The 22,312-nt window shown below is 37.5% G+C and overlaps 1 protein-coding gene across 1 annotated transcript in view; it reads right to left on the bottom strand.

Moving 5' to 3' along the window:
• NET1 (neuroepithelial cell transforming 1) overlaps window positions 1-22,312 on the bottom strand; it is a 52,902-nt gene that overhangs the window by 30,031 nt on the left and 559 nt on the right. The window contains exons 2-3 of the mRNA XM_030836863.3: window positions 8,260-8,326; window positions 3,804-3,863 (exon numbers count right to left, since the gene is read on the bottom strand). Of these exons, the coding sequence (XP_030692723.1) occupies window positions 3,804-3,863; window positions 8,260-8,326 (127 nt within the window). The remainder of the gene's footprint in view (window positions 1-3,803; window positions 3,864-8,259; window positions 8,327-22,312) is intronic.

Consider the following 22,312-nt stretch of genomic DNA (forward strand, 5'->3'; position numbering starts at 1 on the left):
TCAGAAAACCAAAAACCTAAAAAGGTATAGATATAAGGACTGGTGCTGATCATTAAATATATACTTACCTGTAGAACTAAGTCTAAATGGTGGTTATCAGGGTACACAGCATAGTTTATAATGGCTGAATGTGCTGACCCTGGAGATAACAGCAAAACTATTTTTTTAAAAATGGAGAATGATGAGTGTACATGAAAAGTAAAATAAGCACTTATTACTTTAAATATATTAACTTAGAATAAAGAGAGATTACTTCAGTCAGAGGAGAGGAGAGGAGAGGAGGGAGAAGAGGTGCTAGTTAATTAAAACAATGCTCACAGGAATGAACAAATCTACAATAGACAAAAAGAGAGAAGTGAAGGCATCATAGAAAGATAACCAATAGAACAAATACATGAATCTTCCTAAACACTGAAAGATATAACAAAGCTAAAACATACAAGTAAAACAAAAAGGAGAGAATAAAACAGAACACATAAGGAAAGATAACATGCTATTGTTTATCCAAGAAAGTGAGATATACAACATATGCAATTACTTATAATTTTAAAAAGTGGAAGGATAAACCATGAAATTAATAAAAGGAAAAAAAAAACATTTTGTATAGAAGAAAGAAGTAGGGTAGAAGAGCCAGGGATAGAAACAAGAATCTTGTAGAACTGACTTTGAAATTCTACACAATTTTGTTACATGGTTATAAGAAAAATTAAATTTAAAAAGCAGTATTCTTAAAAATTGCAAATAAAGTGAGTTGGCATAACTACACATAGAAGAGAACTAGTTCAATAATTTTAAAACATAAAATTTATATATCCTCACTATAACCTATATATAAAAAACAAAAAATGTGAAACATAAAATTTTTTCAGTAATTTTATCATTTGTAGTAATGTGGTAGTAATTTGTAATAATGTAGATTTGTCTTTGAACCAAGGGTAAATCAAGTGAGTAATTATGTCAGTGTCCCACAGAAACCAGATTTTCGGTGCAGGTGAAAGAGATCTAGACAGTAAGATTAATGAGATTAAGTAAAAGATCCATTAGCACTGAATTTAAAATATCAGTATAAACTCATAATTTATTTTATCTTAAAAAGTATATATATATTTTTAGCTCTGTCCATTAAAAAGGCCTAAAAACAATGATCAACTGGTAGCAACAAGTGTTCAAAATGCCCAGATTTTAGCCTCTAAAATCAGGGCTTTTAGAAATGACCGATTCCAGGTATGGAGCAGGAAAAAAAGAAATGTACAAGTTGGCTTGGAATAACCTGTCATCCAGGAAGAAAAGGAGGCCATTTAGCCTCTAGATATAAGGTGAGGGTCATGTCAAAAGGACATAGGTAATCAAAACGTTGTACACCTTAAATTTATACAATGTTATATGTCAATTATATCTTAATAAAGCTGGGGGAAAAGGACATAGGAGCCCTCCTGAGGCAGCACTCAGAGACCGAAGATGGGAAAATTTGAGCATAGTAAGAGTAATAACTAAAATGGATCAAAACACAAAAAATGTGTTCATATCCATAAGTTCATAATAATATTAAAAAGAAAAATCATTAGTTACTTTTAGAGCATTTTAATGAATAACTCATTATTTTTGAAAACTGATAAAGGAAAGGAATCAAACACTTGTCCTACCTTTATTATAAATCAGTACCTTTGAGTAACCAAGGCTGATGAGGGGAATTTTCTCTTTACAGAAGTATTCCAGTTAATAAACAAAGGACTGATAAAGGCACAATATAACCCCTTTGCAACCTCCAATGAATAAATGGATCTAGGCAATGATAATTAATGTTGGGAACATCACAAAAAGACATTACATACCTTCTGAGGGAAGTACATAATAGCCCCAAACACTCTCTAGATCTAACTACCAATTTATCAGAAATACAGAGAAAAGAGGAACACAGGAAATGATACCATGGGGATGCAGTCACAACTTTTCAGGCTGTGGAAAGCTCCCCAGGAAAAAAGACATGGTTCCCTCAACAACAACAAAAATTTGCAAGAAAACAAAGAGCTAGAGAGGAAACCTATACATCAAAAGATACTAAAGAGATATAATCAATCCCCCTGTATGGACCTTACATGAATTACAATTCAAACAGATAAAATGAACAAAAACAAAACAAAACATGTTTAAGACAATCAAGGAAAGTGAGAACACTGAATCTGATGATACAGATGAAATAATACAATGTCTAGGATTTGCTTCAAAATAATCCAGGGGAAGGTAGGTGAGTGGATAGATGATATGAGACTGATCTGATGGTATATTAATTATTGCTGAAGCTGGGGTGAAAAAAAGGAGGATTGTCTTTAAGTAGATCTGACCATGGATTTTATTGTGGCAAACTCTTATTTCTGCATATGATTTCATTTGAAGCATACCTAAAAATACTCAGGGTTGCCATTCACACCTTTTTCTTTCTTTGAAAACAAGATTTAAAAAATGTAACTAAAACTGTTTTGCAAACAGCCTAACACTTAAAACACATAATTCTTCTATAAAGACATGTACACATACCCACAAAATCTGGATTGCCAGATTTGCTAAAATATTGATGGGCAGACCTATAAAAATTTAATTTTTAGAAAATACCTTGTCTTTAAAAAGAAGCAGGGACTTCCCTGGTGGTGCAGTGGATAAGAATCTGCCTGCCAATGCAGGGGACCCAGGTTCGATCCGCGGTATGGGAAGATCCCACATGCCATGGAGCAACTAAGCCTGTGCGCCACAACTACTGAGCCTGCGTGCCATGACTACTGAAGCCTGTGCGCCTAGAACCTGTGCTCCGCAACAAGAGAAGCCACCGCAAGGAGAAGCCTGTGCACCACAATGAAGAGTAGCCCCCTGCTCACCGCAACTAGAGAAAGCCTGTGTGCAGCAACGAAAACCCAACACAGCCAAAAATAAATAAAAAATTAAATCTTAAAAAAAAATTTTTTTCCAACCCTTTAAAAAAGAAAATAAAAAGCAGCAGCTGCCATCATTAAACGTGATGTCAAACATTTTTTTAAAATCTTACTTTAAAAATGTATAACTTTTCCATAACAATCTTTTTAAAAAGGTTCCTTAAAACCAAGATGGTTCTGTAAAACTTGCCAACTGACAAAAATGAAATAAGTAATTTCAAAGATGCCAGAGTTTTGGACTTAACTACAATTTTACAGAAGAGGATTATTTGGGGGGGGCAGTTTTTAAAAATATTATTACATTTTTCTTATTCTTTTTAAAAATTTTTATTTGAGTATAACTGATTTACAATACATTATTAAATATAATTATTTACATAATTAAATAATTAAAAATAATTATTACAATTATTAAAAATAATTATTTTTAAGTTTGCACTGGGTTTTAGTTTATCATAGATCACACATTGGAAACCCCTGGGCTACATCTGGCTTGTAGACAAGTTGTTTGGCTTGCATAGCTTTTTAGGTTTGGGGGCTAGAGCAAAGGAGCAGCTACCTCTCTTGAGGAGAGGCATGGTGCCCTTCTAGTTCACCACAGTCCCCCACCTACTCCTTTCTCTGCATAGACTACAGGCCTGGTCTCCTTAGGCATGTGAGTTTGTGTTCACTATTATTCTGAGGGAGGTTTTCTACTTGTTCTTAACCAAGAAGTAGAACAGAAAAAGGAGGAGATCTGTGACAGCCAATATTATTCAGTTTTGCACTTAAAAAATGCAAAATGCAAAAACCCCAGCATTCATTATTTTTACAGCACAGAAATAAAATGCTATCTGCATACTCTTAAATGCTTTTCCTTGCCAGAGCAGTAAGGCTTACCTTCAGATCAAGGCTGCTAAGGCTTATGACATCATCATCTTTTGCTCTTCGTTTTCTTTTCTATAAAAAAGAAAAAATTTTATTCTTATATAGAAGGCATGCATGTTAGTCCATTAAACAAAGACCACATACAACTAGAAAAATCAGTTTTAAAAAGTGAAGTCTTAGGCTGTATTCATAAGAAAATTATTTTTGTGAGGGATGCCCATAAATTATCGCCAGCACATACTATATACTTTCTAAAAAGTCCCCTCTGACTAAATCATCCCTTGCTGTGAAGTGATTCCACCCTATTAAAAAACTTACTTATCTAAAGTTTTTCAGAACAGAACTCTTATGTAAGTCAAGTCTATACTTGTTAGAGAAAAAGTAAAATATGTTTTATATATAAAGATAACAAATTTCTTAAAAAAGGAACACATATTATTTATCCTATGGGGGGGTTGATTTCACTAGGAAAAAAATATCCTTTTCTCATGGCCCAAGTAACTAAGATTTGTTGCCTGAAGCAGGATTTATCAGGTGGAAAATGAACATGCATGTACCGGGAGTACCTTCCAGTTATCATTCATCACCTTCATTCAGCCCTACTGGTGCCAGTAGTGACAAAACTGTGTATATAGCTTTAAGTTCTGGTCCTTAATCAATACTGAAAAAGAATCCTTAAGTAACGTTTCTTCCCTTAAACCTCAAAATAACTTTTCAGGTTACTTGTGATACAGCCTAGCTCTTGTGAACTCTCAAAACTGACAAGCCAGGGCTCCCTTCCAGGACCTGGCCCCACCCTGAGGAGAAACTGTTGAGAGCAGAATCAACATAGAGCAGGATGGGGGCAACTGAGAAAAGGAAAGATAAAGTCCAGATAGAAGTGGGGGAAATATATGGAGCCTGGAAGTCTCAGAAGCAAGCCCCATGAAAACAACAAAAGAGGGAACTCTATGAAGTTAGAAAAGCTATCTGCACCAAGCCTCTTTGTAAAAGTTCAGGAAAACTAAATTCATAGTAAAATGAACAGAAAATTCCCCAAGTCAAATTCTACACAAAATAACTGTAAGAAAAAAGAGAGAGAATAAGGGGCAGAATAACATCCCTACAGGGAATGAAGTCACCTCAAAAGGAAATGCTCACAGATGCAGAGCAAACCTATAAAATACTATTTCGAACTTAGCTAAACAGACATTAAGAAAATGATACAAGACATGAAAGAACAATATAAATCAGAACTGGGAAAAACTAAAAAATGAGGTGACAGAACTCAAGAAATCTCTATCGATTCTAAGGTTATATCCAGAAGATGCAGCAAAGTATGAATAATATGATCCTAATTTTGAAAAGCAAACTAAACAAAAATCCTGCTTATGTGTATCTTATCTGTGAGGCTGTGTATTTGTGAATAATTGTATGAGCAAAATATAGAGGGATACATACAGTGTTGGTGACATGGGTTAGCGTGGAACTGGGGGAATGGAAGGACTTACATGGGGAGAAGAGAGGAAAGGGGGAGGAAACTGCCAAGCAAAAAGAAGATTGTACTGAGGGAAAAAAAGCATGTACAGGATCATACTTATGTATTTATATAAAATCTACACATGTGTGGGCATATGTATAAAGAAATTTAACAGATTGTAAAACATTCTACTGTATTTTCTTTTAACTATTCTAAAGTTTCATTTTTCATATTTGTATATTCAACCCATCTAGAATTTATTTTTGTATGTATGTGGTATAAGGTAATTTGGCCAACTGTCCCCACCCCTAACATCATTTGCTGAGAGCACCATTCTTTCATAACGCCTATGATACAATAAGTTCTCATAAGTCGGTTTCTGGGTTCTCTATTTCACTCCAACGGTCTATTTATCTACACTTGCACCCATATAATGCTGTGTAATTTCTGTACCTTTGGAGTGAGTCTTAATAGCTTACACGCTCAGTCATAATGCTCCCTGATGGGTACACTACTTTCCCGGTCCTGGGCCTTCTATTTCTCTGCATGAATTGGGATCTATTACATTCTAATGAGATTTCTATCAGAACAGCATTGCCTTTATGAATTAATTTGGGAAGAATGGACATTTTTATGCTATTGAGCCTTTCCTTGCATGAAATGGTATATCTGTCCATTTCATTAGGTGTCCTATGTTCTTTACTAATGCTTTCCAGTTTTTCCCATAAAAGTCTCACCCATCTTTTCATAGATTTATTCCTAGTTTAAAATTCTTTTATTTCAATAAAAGCATCTTTAAAAAATACATTTGTTGGGCTTCCCTGGTGGTGCAGTGGTTGAGAGTCTGCCTGCCAATGCAGGGGACATGGGTTTGAGCCCTGGTATGGGAAGATCCCACATGCCGCGGAGCAACTAGGCCCGTGAGCCACAACTATTGAGCCTGCGCATCTGGAGCCTGTGCTCCGCAACAAGAGAGGCTGCGATAGTAAGAGGCCCACGCACCGCTATGAAGAGTGGCCCCCGCTTGCCGCAACTAGAGAAAGCCCTCGCACAGAAACGAAGACCCAACACAGCCAAAAATAAATAAATAAATTTTAAAAAATTACATTTGTTTGTTACTAACATACATGCGTGCTATTGATTTCTTTTTATAACTTTTATGGCCTTGCTCAAACTCTTATTAGTCCTAATAGTTGCTATTAATATTCTCTTGGATATTCTATGTAGACAATCATATTGTCTCTAAGTAATGAAATCAGACTGTCTCTTCCTTTCTAATTTGTGTACCACTTGTTTTCCTGTCCTACTGTGTTGGCTAAGAGCGCTAGTACAATGTTGAATAAATATGATGACAGCATGCTTTTTTCTAAATTTAAAGGGACTGTCACTATCACTTTATCATTATGTATGTTGTTTGTGGTAGGTCTCAGGCTAAGGAAGTTCTATTCTATCCCTGGTTTGCCAAGAATTTTATCATGATTGGGTGTTGATTTTATTTTTTCCACTCTTACTTCTCCTCTTTTCTTTGATTTACTCTATTGTTCTTTTTCTCACCTCTTGAGTGCTTAATTTTTGTTCTTTTCCCTTCTTAAACTATGTATTTAAAAAGTTATAAATCTCCCTCTTAGTATTCCTTAATCAATCACATTCCAAAAGTTTTAATACATGAACCGTTAGATATTTCTTTTGTCACAGAGACCTCTACACAAGTGTTTTCCCAAGTGAGATGCATCTGTCCCAGACGATATGCAAGGTAACTTTCCTGGAATACAGGAGGAAAATGTTAGAACTTCATTTTTATGTATTTCTTAATCCTTAAAAAATAAGCTTTACTAAAATTTAATACACAGATGATGAGCTCATCATCAACCACATTTAAAAATGTGAGTTAAAGATAATGGCAATCTTATCAAATCCATTTTAGAAGCCAGCCCCAAACTGAAATTATCCCGACTATTTGAAATATACATTTATGTCCACTATCATTAATCTCACCCTAAGTGAGTACTGAGCTTTGAAATATTAGCTAATAAAGTTGCTACATACCTAAAAATTATAAATAAATATATCAGGGGTAATGCTCAAAATATTTTTGCTGATAGTCTTGCAAAATCAAATTTGGAGACACTTCTCTACTAGTTTTTCTGTTTAAGTTTAGGTTCTTCAACTAGTAAGGGAAAGGGACCAAGATGAAAAAAGTTTGAAAGGAAAATGTGGAACTGCATTAAAATCAGGAGACTCTTACCATGAATGCTTTACTGACCACTTAATGTATGTAAATGCTATTATTCACAGAAATCTCGAACAGGAGTCCCCAACAGAAAAACAAATTAAATACAGCAGAACAGAATACAAATGAAATGGCACATCCTCAATACATGCACATACGTAAAGTTTGGCAAACTAGAGGCAGAATCGTTTTTGCTATTTCCCCCAAATAAGAAGAGATAAGAATCATGTTCTATTTGTACATATTTTATTTATATGAGTATTGTGAAGTAATGAGTATTTAATTATAAAATCCCCCAATTTTCTGGTGTCACTTTGCACAAGATTAGATGCCTCTGTAAAGTCTCATTCTAAAAATAATGGAGTCCCTCTATACTAAGATGACTAATAAAAGATTCATTCATTATATATATTATCTACAAGCATTTTTATATTTTTCAACCAAGAAAAAAGCTGTTAGAGTGTGTGCATAAAAATAGCCTCACGTTTCATTAATATAGTCTCTTAAGTTTAACACGGGTAGGGATGAGAGAAAGAATTGCATAGAGTTAAAGATGAATAGATCTGATACTTTTCAAAATATATTTTATATTTAATTGAAATAAAAATTTCTTTCAGTTTGTTAGCAGAAAAGAATTAAATTAGGCTGCCAAAGATGGTGATAGAAACTCTGTACTTCAAGGTTTTCAGAGGTATAGACAACTGAGCTGTACACCAGACTGAAACACAACCCAGGAATTAACTAATGTCTTGAAATAAAAAACCTAGGTGTCTACTCACCAAAGTGAAGTCCCAATGGGGGCCAGGTGTTAAAAATGTGAAGGAGCTACCTCTCTGAAGGGAATATCTGTTAACAGAAAATTCAAACAATAAATACACTGAGAGTAACTTCAGTAAAATAAAGCACTAGACAGATAAAAAGCTATCTTTTTCATAGTTTCAAAACTGTTCAAAGTAGCCTTATTAGTCATTCAATTGTAGAAATAAGAGGAAGGGTATGTAAAAAAGAAACCACAAAAAGTAAAAAATCAGGGTATAGGTTCTGGTCATTTTCAGAAACTTTACAAAAATGAAAGGAGCTTTATAAAATTAGTGAACAGATTAAGAGTATTTAAAGAAAATAATTCAAAACAAGCAGAGTTTATTCTAGGAACATACACATGGCTCAATAATATGAAATATATTTATACAATATACTGCACTAATAGGTTAAATAAAAACCAGTAAATGATGCAAAAATTACTTGATAAAATTCAGCATTCATGCTTAATATTTTAAAAATAAGAATAAAAGAATACTCTTAACATAATAAAACCTAAATGCATTTATTTTGTATTTCATGTTTAAATCTCTTCCATGTACTGATTTTTTTAAAAAAATTATGATTTAATAAACCAAATAAAAAGCTTTGAATAACTATATAGGAGACAAAGGTCTCAAGTAAGATTAAAATTTGACTAGGATTTTTTCCTTTACTACTAAGTGATACATTTTTATTCTGTGTCATCTTGTCATTCAATGTAAAGAAACAAAATAATCCTTATGACAAAAATCTGTCTTCACCTTTATAAAATATAAACCTCTATGTTTATAAAACAAAATGACAAAAATCTGTCTTCACCTTTATAAAATATAAACCTCTGTCTTCACCTTTATAAAATATAAACCTCTATGTTTATAAAACATGTAGAAAATCACGAAACATAGCTAGCACATGAAATAAATTTTATAAACTATACTTATGAGAAAAGCAAAGGCTATTTATTCAGAGCTTGCTACGGCAAGGGAGATGGCCACCATCACTTGCGTTTAGGCAGACTCAAAGGCAGGCTGAGCAATGAGAAAGCTTTACAGTGGAAAAAAGGGAAGGCTTCTGGTGTACCCTGACTGGCAGGGGGAAGCTGTAGGCAGGCTAACTAGGACTAGGGTATCCTATGTGATTTACTGGGTGCAGATTTGATTTGCTCTAGTTGGTTTTAAGTTGGAAGCAAGGACAAAAATTAGGGAAGCTGGCAGCTACTGATCAAGTCCTGGCCATCTGGGGCTGATTATTACAGAAATTACTGCACTTAGCTTCCTGCATTGTCAGGCCATTGTCCACTTGTATATTCTGTCTCTCACCCTTGACCCTCATAAGGGGTCTATAAGTTACAGAAAACCACAGATGGCCATTATTTCTACAAATATTTAGAAGCTTAAATCAAACACAAAAACTTTTATAGTTTTCTAAGCTAAATATAAAGCAGAAGTTTATTTGACAAGGAACACAAGTGAAAATGGCTACAAGGAGAAAGAGGATAGCAAAATGGCTTCACAGAAGAATTAATACTTAAGTAATACTAAAGCTGAATCAAAGAGAAATAGCAATTAGCAAAGCATACAAGAGCCAGGAAGGCTCTGTGGGGAAAGGGAATAGTACATGTTAAGGGGGAGTGAACTGAATTATATTCAGGAAACTGCAAGTAGTTCCTTATGTTTGAGTATCAAAAGAAATAAAAAAGGGCTAGATCATGATAAAAGGCCTCACATACAATCCTTAAAGAGTATGGACTTGATCTTGAATATGTACGGCAACTGTCAGCAATTGAGTTCTAAGAAAGAAGAAGGCTGGATTGGAAGAAGGCCACACTGGTCAGGAAGACAAGTTAAGAGGCAGTTCCAATATTGCTTACAACAGATGGTAAGGGGCAGAGGGGCAGCAGCAAGGTTAGAGAGGAAAAGCAGACCAGAGAGAGGGCTCAATGGCATAACTGGATGGAGAATTCTTTTCCTCCCTAGGCCTGTTCAGTTACTATTAAGGTTCCTGACATAGCGAAACAGGATGACACTAATAATAATTAGAAACAGTTGCACAAAGATCTTAAGTTTTTTTTTTTTTTTTTGCGGTACGTGGGCCTCTCACTGTTGTGGCCTCTCCCGTTGCGGAGCACAGGCTCCGGACATGCAGGCTCAGCAGCCATGGCTCACGGGCCCAGCCGCTCCGCGGCATGTGGGATCTTCCCAGACCAGGGCACGAACCCGTGTCCCCTGCATCGGCAGACGGACTCTCAACCCCTGCACCACCAGGGAAGCCCCCAGATCTTAAGATATTTAAAGCAAACATTTCCTAAATAATTATTTGGAGCTCAAAAAAATTTTTGAGGGCCTCTTTAGTGGAGCAGAATAACCTAAGGAACTGATGATTTCTTGCCATTGCAGAAAAGTCAAGCAACAATGAAGAAAATAGCACGATTTTTGATAAAACACTAAGACATCAGCAATAAATTATAATTCACATGACTAAAGAATACATGGGGGGCTTCCCTGGTGGCGCAGTAGCTGAGAATCCGCCTGCCAATGCAGGGGACACGGATTCGAGCCCTGGTCCGGGAAGATACCACATGCCGCGGAGCAACTAAGCCTGTGTGCCACAACTACTGAGCCTGCGCTCTAGAGCCCGCGTGCCACAACTACTGAAGCCTGCGTGCCTAGAGCCCGTGCTCCGCAACGAGAAGCCACCGCAATGAGAAGCCCGCGCACTACAACGAAGAGTAGCCCCCGCCCGCTGCAACTAGAGAAGAGCCCGCACACAGCAACGAAGACCCAACGCAGCCAAAAATAAAAATAAACAAATAAAAAAAAAATAAAGAATACATGGATATGGTATTATAGTATACATAGATAATATCAATAATATTATAAGCAAATGCCAAAAGATTACAGGGAAAACAGGACCTTCATAACTTATGAGTCCACAGAGCACACTTTTTAAAAACACTCCTCTAGGTAAGTGCTATCATATACTACACAGTTAAAAAGAGCCCCAGTAGGGACTGGGTTGAGAAGCAACAATTATGATTTCCCAGATTATCTTTAATGTAATACAAATATTCATTACAAAGTAGTAATCATAGTGGCACTTAAAACAGTCAATAAACACTTCCTTTTGGATATAAGACAAGTATTAAGGAGAACACAAAACCAAAGCTATTCATTTCTTTATTCCCTAGAATTGTCCATACTGACCTCAGAATGAATCTGATGTTTGAAAGCTGGAAAGAATTAGCTGTTCGGAATTTTAAACAGGTCAACAAACTGGAAAAATATTTCCAATTGGATGGCAAGATTCTTTCCAGCACCAGTTGTAATCAGCTTTACAGTAATGCTATTTTTTCCTATTTCAGTAACAAGTACCTATTTATTTTGAAAACTCATGTAAAGCAGGAACCCAAAAAACAAATTGTGCCCTGAAAGCATGTGAGTCAGTGCCGGCTTTCAAAAATCTTGGAAAGATATATAATCATTTTTTCACAGGGGTCAGACTCAAAATGTAATACAGCTATTTTAAATCCTTGTGGGAAAAATTTTTGATTTCATAAAACATTAAAAATGGCCTTTCTAGAAGATACCCAGTACAGTCCATTTAAAAGGGAGCTCAAAGGCTGAAATAAGAAGTGACAGTTCTTCATCTTTTCAAGAATTTTTGTCCAATCCTTTTTTTCATATATCCAAATAATTATAACATTTAAAGCATAAAATAAACTAATACCTAAAGGAACTAGCTTGGTATATTAATTGTGTTTCCTACTAACCCCATTGTGATTATTCCTTGGCCTCTAACACATTTCCTTTTGTATCACTTGGTGTGTTTTCAAACTATTATTTTTACACTAAACTAAATTTAGTCTAAACAAAGCGTAATTAAAATGGCAAAGTTGATGTTCAAAAGAAAATCATCCTGTTATTTCATTCTTAAACCGAATTGTATTTTCAGAGATTATGACTTGTGTCACTGTCCTCCTCTATCATGGCAGGTAATTAAGAGCTGAATTGGATTTATAATGGCAGATTTATAAATGGCAACATTTTCATAAAGTGTACCAGACAATATAAGTGACTATTCTAATTAAAAAGGAAAATAAACCACAAAAATATAAAGATACTGGCTTATACTAAGATAGGTATTTAAGGTTTTACAATGAAAATAACCAAAATGAGTTAGCAAAGTAATGTTTTTTAAAAAGCAAGCTAAATAGAAGGGCTAATGATAGGAGTATAGCAGAGTAGGTCACTGAAATTAGCAAAAAAGAAGACTTGAGGCATAGGGGCATTTGAAATATGACAAAGTATAACTGAAAAGTTTTTGGATGCCTCCAGATCTGTTAAGAAAAATTACTTCCTATGTGAAAACAAGAACACAGTATTACTGATATGCAGCTGTTGGGTGCAACTCAAACACATTTCTCAGCCTGATTACAAACAACTATACGTAACTCACAGATAGCTAAATTAAAAATGTAATCTGTAAATGCCAAAGGTACCATGAATGCATCAATCTTATAGAATGAATGGTGTAAACTATTCTTTATAGATAACATTTGTTGGTATTTAGGGTGCTGAACTACTCAGTGTCTCAAGTGCTTTGCAAATTAGACAAACAATGACAAAATTCACTTATCTGGGTTTAATATCTGAGGAAGCAGACATCTCCTACTGCTTTGACTGCTTAGCATCTTAAGGGATTGTCTCCTCTCCACTTCGGAAAGAGCCTGGTGGAGCTGATAATCATGTAGACTATCTCCTCTACCACACTGGGGTTTTCTCACCTGTATCTGAGAGTCCCAAGTAACAGATACATCTTGGAACATCTCTAGTCCAGAACACAGCTGAGCATCTAGAAACCAGCATGCACACACATTCCAGACATCACAACATCCTACACTAATACTCAAGACTATCATTCAATGCCTTTGCGTTACGAATTTCTAATATACTTATCAGGTTGCCTTGCCCACAGCATCAGATTCAGGAGACAGGGTACAGGGGATAATGCCAGCAGCAAGTAATAGTGAGGGAAGAGAAAAATATCTAAAAGCTACTTCGTTAAAAATCTAGTAGCCTTTGGAAAACAGTTTGGCAATTCCTTAAAAGGTTAAACATAAGCTTACCATATGACTCTGCAATTCCAGTTCTAGGAATCTACCCAAGAGAAATGAAAACATATGTCCACACAAAGACTTGTATGTAAATGGTCACAGCAGCATTATCCATAATAGCGAAAACTGGAAACAATTCAAATCTCCAGCAACTGGTAAATGGAGTAACAAAATGTGGAATATTCATTTCATATAATGGAATACTATTTAGCAGTAAAATGGAATGAAATACTGATACATGTCATAATATGGACAAACTGCAAAACATGCAAATGCAAAAGATTATATATTGTATAATTCTATTTATAAGAGATGTCCAGAAATAGACATTTATAGACATGGAAAGCAGATTAGTGGCTGCCTAGGTCTGGGGGTAGGAGCAAGGACAAACTGCAAACAAACTTGAGGGAGTATTTGGGATGATGAATGTTCTAACAGTGAACTGTGTCTATAAATTTACTAATAATCACTGAACTGCACACTTACAATGGGTGAATGTTATGACATGTAAATTATATCTCAATAAAACTGTTAAAAAGTACAGTCATTTCAATGTGGGAGGAAACAGCCTTAGGAGCTAGGTGGGGGCATCCTTTTATTTTCAGCAACTAGTAATATAAATAGTAATAATAATGACAATCCGGGATTATCAAGGATTGGCTCAATTTGTGTTTATATGCCCTAATTTAGTTTTTTAAATGTTCTGAAAAATAGTCCATCCAAAAAGTTAAATTCCCTTAAAGGCAACAGGAATCCTCAGCTCTAAGTTAACAGAACAGCTAGCTTGGCTTAAGAATATACCTTTAACCCTGGATGTCCATTCTACAAATTCATCAGTTTCACTAGGAAAACAAAAGTCAAAGATCTAGCATTGTGCTGTTACCAACTATACTGTACCACCTCTACAAAAACTGACAACAGAGGTAATTGCTAAATATTCCTTGATAGAGGGTAAGTAAGTTATAGCTCTAGTGCTTCCTGCAGAAAACGAAAATAATGACACAAGATTTCTGGAGTATTTGCTGTGTCTAGGTACTATTCTAATGTTTTACTTGAATTACCTACCATAATTTTCACAACCTTATGAGACAGATACTATACGAAGTGAGATTTAAAGAGATTAATCACAGCCTTATGAGATAGATACTAATAATGAGCTAGACACTATGAAGTGAGACTTAAAAGAGATTAAGTCCTCAAGAGCAAGAGTTTGAACCCAAGGAGCCTGACTGTAAAGCCTAAACTCTTTAAACGCTAATATTTTATTTGGCTGTGGGTCACAGTCTCAAAGAGTGTACATTCCCAGAGAAAATAATTAGCTGAGTCAAAGCTGGGGCTAGAACAAACACAGTGTCAGGAAAACTGGGCCAGAAAAGCAAGCCGCCTTCTGAGCTATGGGCTGCGTGGTGGGGCCCAGGGCTGCCTGAGGACAAGACCCTGGCCTATTACTACCCAGAACAAAAAGAGAGGGACGGTGGCGCAGGGGTTAAGGCTCCACGCTCCCAATGCAGGGGGCCTGGGTTAGATCCCTGGTCAGGGAACTAGATCCCACATGAATGCCACAACTAAGGAGCCCACCTGCCGCAACAAAGACCCTGTGCTAATTAATTAATTAAATGAAAAAAAATAATAAATAAATAAAATTTTTAAAAAACAAATAAAATCAAAAAGAGAGGGACGGAAGAGGAAAAAGGAGCCAGAGGCCTGCCACATAAGAGGCAGCTGCACAGAAAGCTTACACCCCAGTGGATTCCAGACGTCTCCACTCTTTTCTCCCTAATTATCTTGCCCCTGCCATATCCTGTAGTAGTCATCACACACATTATGTTCAAAAAAATTTATTTACACGCAAATGTGTGTACACATGTACGTGTATACACACACACACACACACACACACGCTGCCTAGTTTCACTATGAATTCCTGACCACAAATTTCAAGTGATCCTCAGTTCTGCTCAGCAACGCTATTAGATTTCCCTTGTCATTTCCTCGCCTACCCTCTGAAATAACTATTTCAAACCTTTCTCTCTTTACTCTTCCAATACTCCTTCCCCACCCCCACCTCACTAACAGCTTTGACTCTGCACCTTATTATATTATATTCTACATATTTACACTGTCCAGTCTACCAACCATAGACCTTTTCTTCTCTCTTGTTATAGTGGATAAGCTCTATTATTTAAGGCCAAGCCTTCCACTTGTACACTGGGTCATATCCTTGTTTCTCTACTCTTAAAAGCAGTCAGAGACAAAGAATAAGAATTAGATATTAAATATAAATGAATCAAGTGTAACGATACAAATTCCAGGAGAATATCCCTTCTGAATAAGGGAAAATGGCCAGTGTAATAAGGTTGTCTTGAGGAAAAGCAATTGTGTGATCAATCAGGTTGTGAACCAAATTAGCTTTGCAGAGAACAATATTTTTACTTGAGAGAATGACTAACAGATAAACTGTCATTTGGACTTGAGTATTTTGCGGACATTTATCTATAATGAAGTATTGCTGCTGCCAATGATAAAAATTTGAGCTTTCAAATGAAAATCAGAATTTTTTGAAAACTGTACCCATCACTATGAGCATGGCATCCTCCCAATACTTAAAAGCTTTCACATGAGATTGGTGGTACTATTAATAATTGTGATTTTCTGATAGCATGTAACAGTATGTATCAACCTTTAGAAGATTTGCTTAACTCCCTGTGCCAATATTTTCCAAATGACAAATGCATAATGTCACAAAATCAAGGATGGGTAAAATAGATCTATTCAAAGTTTTAACAGACCAATGGATTTTAATGTAACAGAGAAAGAAAAATTCATTGCTATGGTTTCAGATTCTAAATTCCAGCCACCTGTTAAGAAACTACCACTTGTCAAGCTCTGGTATATTATCAACGAATATCCTCAATTACCTGAAAAGCCTATTAAAGTACCCATGCCTTACTGAACTGAAAATCTATGTCAGGGCAGATTTTCTTTATCTACTAATATACTTCATTCTCTATATACTTCAACTTTATACATTGCAACACATTATATACAAGGCGATATAAGAATCCAGCCCTCCTCTGTTAAGCTAGATTATCAGTGATGTCAAACTTATAGAACTGCTGCCCTAGAGAAAACCTGCACAGATACACAGAGGAAATGTACCAAAAACAACAACAAAAAAGAAACTAAAAACCAAATATACTGTATACAATATACCAAATAAACTCCATCTGAATTATGAAAAGAGATTTTAAAAACTATTATAGCTAATGATATTTCATTGTATAAAAGTATAATGTATTTAATTTTCTCGTTTTTTCTAAACTTATTATAAAAATGTGTTGTGATATACTACCTTGTACATACATCTACATATGCTATGCAACTGCTTTCTTAAGATAAATCCCTATAATTGCTTGGTTTAAATATACACCTTATTAAAATGTTGTTTTATCTACCAGATTTCGCTCCAATATACATGCAATGAGAGTACCAGAAGGAAAGGAGAGAAAGGAGCAGAAAAAAATATTTGAAGAAATAATGGAGCAGCAGAGCGGTGACAGGAGGAGGCAGAGGAGGGAGACCTCTAGGGAGGGTCTGCCCGGCACCGTCCCCCTCGGCACCGTCCCCCTCGCCACAATGCCCGAGCTGCCGCCATGGCTGCCGCTGGAGGAGGAGCAGAACATGGCTCTACATTCAATATTTTGCAATAAACAATAATGGAAAAGAATCTGAAAAAGAATATATATGTATAACTGAATCACTTTGCTGTACACCAGAAACTAACACAACTTGTAAATCAACTATACTTCAATTAAAAAAAAAAAGACAACCCACAGAATAGGAGAACATATCTACCTGCAAACGATGTATCTGGTAAGGGACGTGTATCCAGAATAAAGAGTTCTTATATCTTAATAATAAAAAATATAAATAACCCAATTTTAAAAATGGGCAAAGGATGGCTCACTAAAATTGGCCACATGATTCTATTCATGTGAAATGTCCAGAAGAGGGAAATTCATAAAGACAGACAGTAGATTAGAGGTTGGGGTAAAGCAAGAAAGGAGTGTTGGGGAGGGGGATGAATAACTAAAGGGTATGGGTTTTCATTCTGAGGTGAAGAAAATGTTCTAAAATTGCCTGGTGATGGTTGCACACGTCTGTGAATCTATAGGACAACAATGAATTATACACCTCAAATGGGTGAAACTATAGTATGTGAACAATGTTTTTAAAAAAGGTGATATTTTCCTGTATTTTTTTTTTTTTTTTTTGTGCTACGCGGGCCTCTCACTGTTGTGGCCTCTCCCGTTGCGGAGCACAGGCTCCAGACGCTCAGCGGCCATGGCTCATGGGACCGGCCGCTCCACGGCATGTGGGATCTTCCCGGACTGGGGCACGAACCCTGCATGGGCAGGCGGACCCTCAACCACTGCGTCACCAGGGAAGCCCATCCTGTATGTTTTTTGTCTTTCAAATCAGTGTATACTGAGTTTGTCTAGAAAAAGTTATAATATTTACATTGTCACATACATCAATCTTTTTCATTACGATTTCTGGATCTGATGTTATGCTTAAACAGTTGTCTTGCCCCACTATTAACTGACACTATCTTGTCAAACTTCACATCTTCTTGTAGATGATCTTACATCCTCTCCCTCCAAGGTTCTTCTAACTTCATTACTCTCCTCATGCTGCCTTTGCCACCACCCTTTTCTCAGCTGACACCATTTCCAACCTCACACAAAAAATAGAACCCTGGTGGGAAAGCCCTCAAATTCCTGCTTACAACATACCCCATCCCCCAAACTTACCTAGCTCTTAGCCAGGCTAGATTCTCTACCCTTAATTTGGATTCCACCCTTTTCTGCCTTGCTGGTCACTTGTTTCATCATCTTTTCTCTCTTGTCTCTTCAACCTCTCCCTGTACTTGCTTATTCCCCACCGCCCCCACCCCATATCAAGTTTACCCCTTCTTAAGATTCTACCCCACAAGCTTGCGTTGCCTCCATTATTCTTTCTTGCTCTCCAGTTGCAGCGAGAGTTCTTCAAAGTGGAACCCACACTTAGCGTGTCAAGTCCTCCTATCTCATTGCCAGCCATCAGATTCAAACACTCATCTAGGCTAATGCAGATAGAGTTCCCACCAATTCATCATCTTCACTTGGGGATTTTTAACTTGGTATCCATAGTTGGGCTGCAAGGGTCCACAAATCTGAAATTTTATGTATATGAGCACTTTTTAGGGAATAGTTTTCCTAAGATTTACTGTCATGGCATACAAGGTCCCTTGATGATGCGACTCTTACTTCTTCAGTATAATCTCTCATCACTACCTCCTCTGGGTCTGAGTCCTCTCTCCTACACAACTAGCGTCAAGCCACAGTGAACTAGTTACGATACCTAGAACTCATCATGCTCATTTGCTTAAGGGCCTTTTAACATTTAACATCCTTCCCCCATATGATGTCACCCATTTACACCTATGGTCTAAACTGGTCCTCCAAGACTCAGGGATTACTACAGGGAATCATCTCCTGTCCTCTCCAGTCAGGGTAAGTTCTCCTTTTATTTGCATCTATGGCATCATATATATACAGCTATGGTAACTGTTGTCATACACTATTATAATTATTAACTTTCTTCCCTATATCATTATAAGTTCTTCCAGAATAAGGACAGTTTTTTCCATCTCCATACTCCTAGTGTCTAACGCTCACATATTTCCAGAACAAATCACACTGCATTCTCTTCTCAACCCACTACAAACATTCTAAATTCAATATTTTAACTGTTTCATGGAAACTATCCGAGGTCAATATGCTCTTCTCATTAGCAGATTTAATGGTCTTTTCATTCCTTATCTAACTAAACTTTCCAGTCCTTCCTTATAAGTCACATTTGACATAGTTTCCCATGTCCTTTCTCAAAATCCTTTCTTACATTTGGCGTCCTGGATCCTGAGCTCACTTGGCTCTTTCTTACCTCACCAGCTGTTCCTCTGAGCACCCTCATTACCCCGACCTTTAAATGTGGGGAGTGCCTCAGGGTTAAGTCCCCAATCTCTTCATTTTTTAAAAATAAATTTATTTATTAATTTATTTTTGGCCACGTTGGGTCTTCATTGCTGTGCGCGGGCTTTCTCTAGTTGCGGTGACCAGGGGCTACTCTGCCTTGCAGTGCGTGGGCTTCTCACTGCGGTGGCTTCTCTTGTTGCGGAGCATGGGCACTAGGCGCGCGGGCTTCAGTAGTTGTGGCGCGCTGGCTCTAGAGCGCAGGCTTAGCAATTGTAGTGCACGGACTTAGTTGCTCCGCGGCATGTGGGATCTTCCTGGACCAGGGCTCGAACCCGTGTCCCCTGCACTGGCAGGTGGATTCTTAACCACTGTGCCACCAGGGAAGCCCCCCAATCTCTTCTTTATTCAGACTCACTATCTAGATGACTTCGAAATGCTGTGATTTCAAGTCTGCTTGCTGACAACCCCCCGATTTATACCTGGTTACACAGATGCATTCACTTTATGAAATTTCACTGAGCCAAAAACATTTATGATTCATGCCCTCTTTCATTCGACTGTTACACTTCAATAAAGCATTTTTTTTAAAAAAAGAGAAAAAAGCAGAAAAAGAGAAAAGAAAAAGGAAAAAAGAAACTGGTGTGATGAACTCCTTAATAAGAGTCTTATAACATATCCCAAGGCAAACTCCCCAGGTCTTTCCTTTGTAGGAACATGGAAACCCATTCTTCTGGTGCTCAGACCAAAAACCTTGGAATCATTCTTCATTCCTCTATTTCTCTTAACTCCACATTTAATCCATCTGCAAATCCCGTCAGCTCTACTTTCAAAACACATCCCAAATATGAATATTTTCCACCACATCTACCACTCGGATGTTTCAACTGCAATGGACTCTTAGTTGGTCTCTCGGATTCTATCCTTGCCACGTAACAAAGTGATCCTCTTAAAAGACAGATCACATAATTTCCTACTGCTTCCCAACCACGGATTCAAATTTAAAGTCCTTTTGGCAGTCAACCATATACTACCCGATCTGGCCCTAGTCATCTCTCCGACCTCATCATCTACCTTTCTGCCCTCTGTTTCACTCCACTCTAGTGACCCTGGCTTCTCTGCAGTCCTTGAACATACCATATAGATTCTACTTGCACTTACTGCCTTTCTCCCCAAATATTCACATGGCTTTGTTCCTTAATTTCTTCAGATCTCTGCTTAAACATCATCGCTATCATCAGAGAGGCTTTTCCTTGTGATGTTTTAAAAACAGCAACATGACCCTCTCCTTATCTCTATCCCCCTTAGTATGCCTCTTCACAGCAATGACCACCTGATATTTTATTATTTATTTCATTATTGTCTTTCCTCCCCAAGCAGACTTTAAGCTTCAGGAGAGCAGGGAGTTCATCTGTTCACCAGAATTCCCAGTATCTACAACAATGTCTGGCACTAGGTAGGTGCAATGAATTTAACACTGCCCCACTTGATGTTTTTGAAATTCTATGTTCATTTTCCCTTAACTAGGCTTTCCCGATTCTTTCCCGATTCTCCTATTTCTCAGTCTCAGAGATGATGACATCTCTCTCTCTGCTCTTTCACTTCTTCTTAAACTAGGCTGTAATCAGTATAAAAGTTTCAGGCAAGGGTTATCGTAAACTTCAAAATAAAAATCAGTATCTAATGAAAGATACTGTTCTCTCTGCATGATAACTTACAATGAGTTTATAAATGCCTTGTCCATGAAAGTAAGGTGTTTTCCTTTCTCTCAAAAAGGGTTTGGCGGACCTCCCTGGTGGTGCAGTGGCTAGGAATCTGCCTGCCAGTGCAGGGGACACAGGTTCGATCCCTGGTCCGGGAAGATCCCACATGCCGCAGAGCAACTAAGCCTGTGTGCCACAACTACTGAGCCTGTGCTCTAGAGCCTGTGTGCCACAACTACTGAGCCTGTGCTCTAGAGCCCCTGAGCCACAACTACTGAGCCCATGCACCGCAACTAGTGAAGGCTACGCGCTCTAGGGCCCATGCTCCGCACGAAGAGAAGCCACCGCAGTGAGAGGTCCGTGCACCTCAATGAAGAGTAACCCCTGCTCGCTGCAACTAGAGAAAGCCTGCACGCAGCAACCAAGACCCAATGCAGCCAAAAATAAATTAATTAAATAAATTTTAAAAAAAAGGGATTGGCACATGCAGGCATGACTGGAATGTAAATTATGTAAGGAACTGTAGTTTATCTCAAGTAATAATGTGAAGTGGACCACAGTGCTTCTGAAAAGATGGAGCAGAGGTGGAATTATAGATAAAAATCAACAAATAACAGTTAACATTTGTTGAGAGCTCTCTGTGTATGGGGTTACACACATGACCTCACTGAATTTCACAACTTACAGGAAGTGGGTACTATTATAATCCCAGTTGACAGATGAGGACACAACTTCAGGGATGTAAGGTCCAACCGCCAGTCACTGGAAACCCACCCCCTGCAAAACCGTGAGGGGAAAGCCACGCCTTTAGCACTTTTTCACCCTCTCCTCTTGCAGACACAGCCTCTGAAACCCTCGGCTAGTGTCCTTCCTTTGTAGACACACGGGACAGAATGTGAAATGTGTCAACAGCTAAAAAGTCGGCGACCATCCTCTTTGCTCTCTTTACCCAGGAGGCTGGGGCCGTGAGCTGCGCTGAGCACCGACGTGGCCAAGGCTCCAAAGGAGAGACTCTGACCTCGGCAAAACTTTTCATATTAATGCTCGTTTTTAGGCTAAAAGTTTGCTGTCTGGTAGAAGTCCTCTGGCTCCAGGGACGATTCCCGTCCCCCGACCCCGCAGTTCCCCGGGGGCATTTAGGAACCTTCCCAATTCCGGCCCGAAACCTGATGGATGTTTAGAGGATCTCCAAGGCCACCTG

The sequence above is a fragment of the Globicephala melas genome, chromosome 2 (genome assembly GCF_963455315.2).
Source record: "Globicephala melas chromosome 2, mGloMel1.2, whole genome shotgun sequence".
Lineage (NCBI taxonomy): Eukaryota > Metazoa > Chordata > Mammalia > Artiodactyla > Delphinidae > Globicephala > Globicephala melas.